Source organism: Coffea eugenioides, chromosome 3, assembly GCF_003713205.1.
Source record: "Coffea eugenioides isolate CCC68of chromosome 3, Ceug_1.0, whole genome shotgun sequence".
Taxonomy (NCBI): Eukaryota; Viridiplantae; Streptophyta; class Magnoliopsida; order Gentianales; family Rubiaceae; genus Coffea; species Coffea eugenioides.
The window spans coordinates 13,087,418-13,098,704 of NC_040037.1; the positions used below are offsets into that span (position 1 = coordinate 13,087,418).

The window sequence follows — 11,287 nt, forward strand, 5'->3', positions numbered from 1 at the left end:
AAGGATGAGAAAGCTGGTATAGAGTGGTCTCTATTTATAGGAAAATCTTTGCCACATTTCTGTCAAAAGGGTCGGGGAGTCGGCCCACCAGGTAGTTGGACGATGAAGAGATGATTGTTTGCACTTGGTAGAAAGTCCATATTATCATAAATTACAGTCCCTTTAGTGAAAGTTATGAAATAGAAAGATGTACCTAAAAGCGTTTATTCCAATTTCTACATGTTTTAAAGACACATAGACTTCGAGAACTATGGAGAGGATAATGATCATGTCCAATATTCAACAATATGTCCAAGTATTGTTGACAATTTGGACTCTGCTGATTACTTCGATCGATTATGATTATTCCAAATTGATTAAATTGTCAAACTCTTTTTTTTTTGGAAGAAGAAGAAAAGAAACAAGGAAGAACATGCCAAACTTTGCAATAGTTCCAAGAGAGGTATGATTGGAAGGCTATTTAATTATGTTACGTTTTGCATTACAAAAACATGTTTTGTGGTAAACCCCGGCCCTTCCGATTCATAAATGCTTGGGCTGAACATGAGGAATTCTTGGGGATGGTGAGGAAATCCTAGGAGCAAGAGTGCATGAGACCGCCATTGCACGTCCTATGCTCGAAGCTACAACGGTTAAGGAAGTGTATTCAACCCTGGAATAGGGTAAGAGTAGGTAATTTCACTGCCAATATTCGGGAGGCTGGGGCAGAGGTGGCACGACTGGAGCAAGCTATGGAGGACGGGGGCACGGATGAAGCTCAGGTGTGTCTACAACAGGCCCAGGCTCATCTTAGTCGAGCTCTAAGTATGGAGGAATCCTTGTGAAAGCAGCGGTCTAGGGTCAAATGGTTGCAATTAAGTGACAGGAACACAAAGTTTTTCCACTCGGTGGTGAAACAACGCCGTATGCAGGCAGTAATTCATGGGATACAAGACTGTAATCAGGAGTGGGTGACTGAGGATGAGCTTGTAGGAGCGGAAGCAGTTAGGTATTTCTCCGTACTCTTCTCAAAGGAGGAGGATTCCTTCTCATCTGCGACTCTTGGGGTCATCCCATGCTTACTTTCGGAGGCAAACAATGTGGTCTTACAAGAAGTTCCATCCATAGAAGAAGTTCGCCAGGTGATTTTTGAGATGGACGGGGATAGTACTGCTGGGCCTGATGGTTTTACTGGAAAATTTTTCACCTCCTCTTGGGACATAATTGGGGAAGATGTATATCGCGCTGTACAAAGTTTTTTTTGTGGGGAGGAATTGCCCAGGCGAGTGACTGCTACTTCTCTAGTTTTGCTGGCCAAGGTTGCACGTCCTAAGGATTTTTCTGAGTTCCATCCGATCAGCTTGTGTAATTTTGTCAACAAGATTATCTCTAAGCTTCTGGCCAATCGTCTTGCTTCTGTCCTCCCCAAGATAATTTCGGAGAACCAAAGTGGATTCGTCCGGGGACGATTGATATCTGACAATTATTTGTTAGCTCAGGAATTGGTCTCTTCGATTGGCCGGGCTGCAAGGGGAGGTAACGTTGCTTTGAAGCTAGATATGATGAAAGCTTATGATCGGGTTGTGTGGCCTTTTTTGATCAATGTGCTCAGAGCGTTTGGATTCGGAGAGCGGTGGATAGATATGGTTTGGAGGTTAATATCAAATGTCTGGTTTTCAGTGGTGGTAAATGGGTCGTCGTACGGTTTTTTAAATCAACCCGGGGGTTTCGTCAAGGGGACCCCCTTTCTCCTGCGCTATTTATCATTGGGGCTGAGGTGTTATTGAGGTCGCTAAATAATTTGCAGAGTCATCGGGGGTTTCAGGGGTTTCATGTCCCCAGGGGATGTCCTCAAGTGTCTCACTTGGGGTACGCCGATGATGTGTTGATCTTCTCCAGTGCCTCGATGAAATCCTTGAAGCTAGTGAAGCAGGTATTAACTGATTATGAGGCGGTTTCCGGGCAAAGAATCAATGCAAGGAAGAGCTGTTTCTTGGTGCACCCGACGGTTTCTCCGTCCAAGAGATTGGGAATTCAGAGGGTAACGGGGTTCTCGTATAAGCCGTTCCCGATTAAGTACCTCGGTTTTCCTCTTTATTGTGGGCGGTGAAAGAAGGATTTTTTTGGGGGGTTGTGTCATGCCGTCATTCTACGGGTGTTATCCTGGCAGAATAGGTTGTTGTCGCAGGGTGGGAGGATTGTGTTGTTGAAACATGTCCTTTCTGCTATGCCGATGTACCTGTTGATGACGGCTTCGCCCCCCAAAGCTATTTTCAAGCAGCTGGAAGGTATTTTTTCTAATTTCCTGTGGGGGTCGACTGACGAAGGTCCCAAACACCATTGGATTCGGTGGAAAGATTTGTGTGTTTCGCGCGAAGAAGGGAGGGTTGGCTTCCGTCTACTAGAGGATATTCATAGGGCCTTCTCCATCAAATTATGGTGGAATTTTCGTTCCAAGTCGTCCTTGTGGGCCTCATTTATGCATGCAAAGTTTTGCCGGGTAGCGCACCCCAACCTGGTATTTTCTGAGAAGGGCTTAGAGGGGTGGAGAAGGATGGTGAAAGTCCGAGCCTTGGCGGAGAGGCACATTGGATGGATCATCTGGTCCGGGAGTTCTAATTTTTGGTTTGACAATTGGCTAGGTATTGGGGGGTTGGCGGATCAGTTGGATAGCGTGTCGGACCACAAGGTGGCGGAATTTGTGCAAGGCGGTTCTTGGGAAGTCCGCAGGATTTCACAATGGGTACCTCTGGATATAGTTGCAGAGATTGGCCGAATGCACCCACCTGTTGGGTCGCTTCCTGATCTAATGGTTTGACGACCGGAGCCATCGGGTCATTTTATGCTCAAGACGGCTTTCTCCTTGGTCCAGCATCATTCTACGCCTTCGCCGCTATTCAATCGCATTTGGCATCCAGGGGTGCCGTTGAGGGTTTCGTTTTTCCTCTTGCGCCTGCTGTGGGATCGCCTCCCCTTGGATTGTTCCGTATGGAAGTTGGGGATTCAGGGACCTTCACGATGTTCGTGCTGCCTATCTCCTGAGATTGAGACGACGAAGTATTTGTTTGGTCATAGGGTGTTGGCACAGTATGTGTGGAGGTTCTTTGGGGCTCCGGTTGGAGTAGGTTGGTCAGGGTCTTCGTTTCGCGTATGTATGGCAGCCTGGTGGGAGGGATGGCAACGGAATAAACTTTTGAGGTTTGTCCATCAGGTTGTCCCTTTGATGATCTGCTGGCATCTCTGGAAGGCTCGCAACGGTATGAAGTACGAGGGCAAGAGGATTGTAGGGGCACAGGTATGTCAATTGATCTTCTCAGAGATGCTACAGTTGTTCAGGATCCAGTTTCCGGACTGCCGGGTTCCGTCGTGGTCGTGGATCCAGTTCCATTTGGCCATATCAACATGGAAACCGGCGGTTTCACATAGGTTGGTGAAATGGGTGCGACCTTTCCATGGAAGTCTAAAGCTTAACACGAACGGTTGTTCGAAGGGTAACCCTGGCTTGAGTGGAGGAGGGCGGGTGCTGCGTGATGGGGGGGGAGGATGGTGCTGGCATTTTCCTGTAGTTTCGGTTTGGCTTCGAGCATGCAGACTGAGGCCCGCACCCTGTTGTTTGGGGTCAAGTTGTGTCTCTAGAGGGGCATCGATACCTTGGACGTTGAACTGGACTCGTTGGTTTTAGTTCGTATCTTGAATCGCTTAGTACATTGCCCATGGGGCATTCACACGGAGGTGCAGCAATTGATGGGGGTGGCGCATCATTTTCCTCAGATTCTTCACTGTTACCGTCAGGCGAACTAGGTCGCGGATATATTGGCAAATTCTGGTTGTCAGCAGGCCCGTGACGATATATATTTGGCAGCTTCGGATTTGCCCCGTTTAGCGCGAGGAGCTTTATTTCTAGATAGGCTAGGAGTGCCATCCCTCCGCTAGGTTTTTAAGCATGGGCGCTTGTAACTTTGGCTTTTTCCGTTTAATAAGATAATCTTTTGTTTAAAAAAAAAACTAATTGTGTATTCTTTTTATTCTTTAAGTTTTGCCCATACATTAAATACTTCTAAATAGGGGAGATTTTAGCGTTCCATTTAGATTTCATACTGACCCCAAGTTAAATATATCATTGGATAATGAAATAAGTAATTTGGACATTTAGATTGCAACAATTTAAATAATTCAAAATATAGCTAATTTTCATTCTTGAGATATTCAAATTGAAGGAATAATTCCCTAAAGGAATCATAGAATTTTCCCTAAATATGAGTTCCAAGTTTGGTTCTATTGCATCATTTGTAGTCTAAGCTCTTTCCAATGTTTTAAAACTTGGAACCTTAATTGAACCGATGAGGTTTTCGGATAGAGGTTCAACCGGTTAGACTGATTCAATCTTGGTTTAATGAATTTTTAAAAAAATTAATTTATATGAATATATATGTACAAAATAAGACATACAATGGACTAATTTAAGATTTTATATGATGAAAATTTTAATGTTTTCAAAGAATTTGGATTTTCAGAAACAAAAATGTTAAATTATAAGTTGCAACAAATGAATTTCATCTCAATTTCAATTGTATCTACCAAAAACTAATCTTAAATCCAACCCAAAAATACCACAATATTCTAAAATTATACAAAATTCACGTCCATTGGAATTAGACATTATGAGCTTAAATTTTTAATTTACGTTTTTGGGATTTAGAGATTATAACTTTAAAAAAAAAGAAGTTTGAAATTTGAAGAAAGTCAGGAAAATAGAAAACAGAGATGCAAACTTGATAAAAGGCAAAAAAATGAGAAGAAAGCGAGTGGATGTGGCATTTAATAATTAGTTTTTAGGGTTAAGGAAAACCTATTCTTATAGATATATATATATATATATATATATATATTTCAATTGAATAAACAAAAACAAAAAACCACCGGTTCAATGGTTCAATCCAGTTCAAACGGTTCTTACCAATTTTTAACTTCAATTAACCCAAGGTATGAACCGGACAGAAACTATGACCAGTTCACGGCCAATCGGTCGAACTAGCCAGTCCGGTCCGATTTTCGAAACAATGGTTCTTTCCCTTATCTCGCATTAACACTTTTTCCTAGTTCAACATATATGGTTCAATTGCAAGGCAAACTGGTCATACGTAACCGTCAAATACGGTTTACTCAAATATGGAGTAAAATGAAGCAATATTTTTCAGGAAGAAGGTGTAGGAACTCAAGTCATTATTTGGTGTCAAAATCATCAAATTTGGCATTTGGGATAAACTAGTTATATACAGTGCCACATAACCAGTGCGCATCAGAAACACACACACTTAATAAAAGTACTCCTCAAGTTCTTTTGGTAAATGTCGAATTTGACAGAGCTTTTGCCGGGAAACATATGTACGTCCTACTTCATTGATTTTTTTTTTTGATAAAATAGAATAAAAAGAAATATAAATTGAAAACTTACAATGTGAACATCCTAAGCCAATTTTCTTGACAAACGGCATATGAAGCCTTTTGTTGTCTCAAATGCGATTGCGACCTTCTAATTTCATTTATATTGCTGTCCTATCTTGGCATTGCAAGAAGTCAAAACTTGCTGCTTCACTGCTTAAACCGCTGCTTGTCTTATTAGCTATCATTCATTAATGCATTCACGAAGACTTCAACGTGATGAATGCTCTAACAAACATTCATTTGTCGAGAGGGTCATGATCCATTAACTAAGATTGCGAATTCAAGAACTAGATATCCTAAATTTTTTCTTTGGATGAATTTTTCGTACACTAATAGTGTACATATTATCAGTTTTGGATGACTGATAACTATGCAAAATTTATCTTTAAAATCCAATTTTTGCACATGTATCATAAATTTAACAGTGATTGTGTATATAATATCAGTGTATATAATTTACCATTTTTTCTTTTTGTTTCTTAAATTTCACACCTCTAGTTTAAAAAAAAAAAGAATGAGCATCAATTTGTAATGATTTACCATATTCTCAATCCATTATGCCTTTTTTTTTGTGAGTAATACCCCCATAATCTGATAATCGCGTCGGATCCTAACTAATCTAAAGTCAAACAAGTCGGATCCCTTTTGAAAGTGATTCTTCTAACGTTATTTTCTCCATTCATAAAAGTGTTGGGGTTGTTCTTGATTCATTATTGCAATCGATTATAGACTATGATGTTGAAAAACTAGTTTTTGTGACGTTTTTTTATTACTTTTATATCCTGATTATAGATTTGGTAGCTAAAATCTATAATACCCAAATAGTAGTTTTTACTGATACTAATTATTTTTTATAATCAATTTCTATAATCAAATTTTATAAAATCTAAAGCAATCGAAAAAGCAAGACCTTAATAGGTATCGAGTTCATTGTCACTTGGCTCAACAACAATGAGTGAACTATGTTTTCGTCAAAGAGACGTTTTCCAGAAAATGAGCATCTTTTGAAGCATGTACTACTCGCTCTTTGATGCACTGCCATAACGCTAAGATGGGCTTTCCGCCATACAATACCTCACGATTGAGTCATTTTACCCACACAGCTAGCATGCCAGCAGAACTTAATGATAGACCTGCTTGGCCTACTCGGAACTACTTATTTTGTCTCCGTGCCTCGCGTCGGCATAAACTATTCAAATCAGTGGTCAAAGCTGTCAGTATCGTTAGGAATGAGTTTGCGGTTTCGAGCCTAGCTGCAAGTCAAAGTTTTGGGTGTCAAACCATTCTCATAAATTGCAGAAAATGACCTCTCAACGGCATAGTGACTTTAGTGCATTGAGAGCTTAATCCGTATTTGTCGAATACTGCTATTTTTACTCTTTTCCAATCAAATTACCCGTGGAAAATAATTCCAAGTCTCAATAGGATATCTATGCCCAAAGCCAAAGGAAATTTGGGAGGATCGGAATGGATTTAAAAATTATGGGATTTAAGATCAATGATGCCCAGTTAAATATGAGAATGGCTGGGTATTGATCGGGAATCCTAGGACCCAACTTATTTGCTCTCTATACCATTTTCTTTTTTTTTTTGTCTTTTGTTTAGCTCTCTCTCTATCTTTTTTCCTTTTATTTTCATTTCTTAGAAAATCATTAACGAAATATGTTGAAGTTTCTTGTTAAGGGCTACTTGTGAACATAAGAAATATCAAAGAAGGATTTGAAAATCAAACGTTCAATAACCTAAAAACATGAAAAGTTTCAGTTTTAAGTCTAAACAAGAAACAATGGTAGCCATTAGAATAAAGTTTCAAAGTTTAATTTTTTTTTTCACATTTTGACGGGGACCTTCTCTTCTGTTTTCTATAACGTGTAAAACTTGTTGTGCGTTTTTTAGTCGGAATACTAAACTTGGGCAAGTGTCAGTGTCCTACAATCAATTCAATGGCTGAATTCCAAGGACACTTGGATAATTGATCAAGTTCAAGGAATTATTTATTGGGGGAAATATTACACTACATTTTACACATTTCATGAGGTTGAGCATAATTTTCATACAGGACTAAATTTATAAAAATATCACATTTCCAAGGGATGTGGAGTTCTTACCTATGATTGAAAGTGAAAAATTAATTTGAGGATTAAATTGGTTAAAATGAATTATTATTTTTTAAAATGAATTAGTTTGAGGACAATGAAAGCACTGTGCACTCGTCTTGCCCACAGAGTGTCCTCCTTAGCACAAACATTCTAATGATTAAGTATTTAATGATTGACTGAGTCGACTAACCAAAAACAACAGTATTATCCTTCCAATAAATTATGCAAACTAAAAGAAATGAAAATTTTCACTTTAAGAAAATATAACAAACCTAATATTGCCTTATAGAATTTTGCTAACTTTAATATATTGTTATCATTATTATTCAGCCTGAAATCATGACTGAAAGTGATATATACGAAGACAAAGATTAAGCAGTATTTGAAGATGAGGAATTTGAAGACAAAGATTAACTTTGTGTGTTGGAATTTATGGAAGACGAGGAATTCAGCAGTATTTGAAGGGGTTATTAAGGATGTCCGATCTGTTTGTCGAGCTATTTTTCAAAACTTGAAAGACGCATATTGGATGAAATTTGGGGAATTACAACAGGTCGCATCTTGGCCCCAATTCTTGGGATTGGTGGAGCAGCGCCCTGATGTGGTTAAGTTTCATCTGGTTCATTGGTAGGCTCCAAGGCTGGCAATGTTTAAACTTAACATAGATAGGTGCTCCAAATGAAACCCCGGGTTGAGTGGTGGTGGGGGGATTCTTAGGGATGGCTCAGGGAAGTTCATCTTCGCTTTCGCTGGTTGCTTTGATGTTGCTACTAGCTTGCAGGCCGAGGCCAAAGCGTTAGTGCTTGGGCTGAGTCTATGTGCCCAGAGGAATTTTTTACAGCAGTTGGTGGTTGAGTCGGATTCACTAGTGCTAATAAAGATTTTGAGGAACGATTACCAATGCCCGTGGACGATTAGTTATGAGATCGAGCAGTGTTGCGAGTTCTCTCAGGGGGTTGTATAGTTCAAGCATTGCTATCGTGAGGCCAATAAAGTTGCGGATGTTCTAGTTAATGTGGGGTGTGCCTTGGTTGAGTCAGTATGTATTTATGAACATTTCAGGGACTTACCAGGTGTAGTTAGGGGTGAATATCGGTTGAGTAAACTATCCCACCCGTCTATTCGGCGACGTTGAGTTAAGTAAGTAGGTGTCTTATAGCTGTCTTGTATCGTTGAGGTCAGGCTTTTGTCCCTCTCAAGAACTATTCTGAGGCAATAAAATCCAAGCTTTTTGGTTAAAAAAATGAATAATAAAAGACTTTAGGGAAAATAAGACAATATTTTTTGGGTAGTCTATACTTTGGAGAAGACGACAAATTTTTACATTAAAAGGATGCCAAAAAATTGAAATAAAAGTTTAACCTTACATTTTTTACTTTTATATCTTTGTTTGCTTTTTTTAGGTAAAAAATACAGGAATTATTATTTACTTTTATCTTTCTTTGTATAGTCAAAATTATCATATACTCTACAATATTAAATATACAAATGAAATTAAATTGATAAAAGGAAAAGAACTCACTTTTCTTAAAATATTCTTAGTTTTATTGGATCAAAATAGGATCACTGATTAAAGTTGACGGACTATTGGAGTCATTTACCCGAACCATTAATTTGCCCTCCAAAATCGTCGTGGACAAGTGTTAATCCGAGGCTGAAATTCATTGTAATCTACCTTTCTTTTATACTTGAGAATATGCTCAATCTGTCACACTCATTATCAACTAGTCAATTAGACTTCAGGCATTTGTGCTATGATCTTCTGTATGCTTTTGACATCACTTTATGTATGGCTAGACTAAATATTAGACGGATACATACCTAAGTGAGGGTTTTTTGAAAATATATGCATTGGTTAATTTAAGTATACCCAAAAGAAAAAAAAAAGGAGTAATTTGATAATGGTTTATTGATTGACAGATAAAACCAACCAAAAACTAGTGTTGACTTTGTTGTGAATTTGAAATACTAAAATTACTCATTTTTTTGGTGGAAACTTGCAAAATTGACTTCGTATTGCATGAAAGGATTTTGCCATCACCTCAAAAGTGCTCAAAAAAGACACACAAAATCACAAACTCATATTACATGCAGTACATATTACAGGATCACTGATCCAGCACTTATTTGAATTCCACATTACAAAGTACATAATAGTATAGTAAGCCTGTTTAAGCGTTCATGATTAATCATGACCTAGCTAGAAGCTGGCTTTATTAGTTCTGGGGCTCAGCATCTGCAGCCTCACCAGGATGTCCACCGTGGCCGCCACCGCCATGTCCGCCGTGTCCATAACCACCATGGCCGCCACCGCCATGTCCATAACCACCATGGCCGCCACCCCCGTACCCTCCATGTCCATCCCCATTACCTCCTCCTGGATGGCCCCCGTATCCACCACCATGGTGCCCTCCATGACCTCCTCCGTAGCCTCCTCCGTGGCCACCTCCATGGCCTCCTCCGTAGCCACCTCCATGGTACTTGGCTTCTCCTTCCTTATTTGTCTCAACTGTAATAAAGATAAATAGGGTATGGGCGTTAGTTACTGTAATGGCAATTTTGAAAATGTAAAGTTTGGACCAAGTTGTGTACATGTTTTTAGGTTACCGAGTATTTTAGCAAAACACATCGTAATCCTTTTGAAAATTTGCCTTTTAACGTATGTGTCAAATTATTATTTTACAGATATCTTTAAAATGGCTAATTACTACCAACTAATAGCTATTTTATCATAGTTTCTGAAAGTTAATAAATATAAAGATTTGTTAACAGTATGTTCAAAATGAGAATCTTAAATCCGTATTTTATGCACCGACACGTACCAGGAAAAGTACAGGAAAGGCTTGACACTTAGAATCCGTATTTACTGAAAGTAGAGGTGTATTCAATCTTTTTAACCACAGCTCAGCCATGTTTCTTAGCACTCCGACACTTCACATGTACAACAAAAATCTATATTTTTTTTTTGAAGGACATCAAAAATCTATCTGAAAAGTTAAACGCGGTGGTCCTAATACTGAATTAAAACATGGCGCATATAAATTAGAAAGAGAAAAAAATGATGAAACGTGAATTGAAGAATAAATGTCTTACAATTGTCCACTGACTTGGCAGCCACCTCTGATGTAATCATTAGAACTACAGCCATGGAAATGAAAAAGAAAAGAAGTGTCTTGGAACCCATTTTTGCTCAAAGGAAAATTTATGTATTGAAGACTGATTCTGAGAAGGATGAGGAAGCTGGTGCAGATTGATCTCTATTTATAGGAAAACCTATGCCATATTCCCATCGAAAGGGTCCCGGAGTCGGCCCACCAATGTATTAGGTGTTGAAGAGGCGGTTGTCGTGCTAGGTCGAAAGTCTATATAAGCGTAAACAAATACAAAGATGTACGGAGAAGCATTTGTTCTAATTTCTATAGGTCTTTAAGGCATATAGACTTCGAGCACCATGGAGAAGATAAGGTTCATGTCCCCCATATTCAACAGTATGTCCCAGCATTGTTGATAATTTGGACTCTGCACCGACTTCGATGGATTATATGCTTTCCAATTTGATTGACGTATCAATTATTTTAAAAGAAGAAAAGAAACAAGGAAGAACACGTCAAATTTGCAATAGTTCCAAGAGAAGCATGATTAGAATTATGTAACTTTTTATTGACATCAGAAGACACAATAATATCTTTTATTATGTATGTTAAAAACCTATAAGTTGTAAATATAAGATAGGGTCTTGTTATGCCCTTAAATCTAATTCTATT

General features: G+C 38.8%; 1 protein-coding gene across 1 annotated transcript; it reads right to left on the reverse strand.

Moving 5' to 3' along the window:
- Positions 1-9,739: 9,739 nt before the first annotated feature.
- Positions 9,740-10,707, reverse strand: LOC113766072 (cold and drought-regulated protein CORA-like). Its single transcript, XM_027310300.1, has 2 exons — positions 10,617-10,707; positions 9,740-10,032 (listed from the first exon to the last, which is right to left on the reverse strand). The coding sequence occupies exons 1-2, from the start codon at positions 10,705-10,707 to the stop codon at positions 9,740-9,742; spliced, it is 384 nt and encodes a 127-aa protein (XP_027166101.1).
- Between the last annotated feature and the right edge of the window lie 580 nt (positions 10,708-11,287).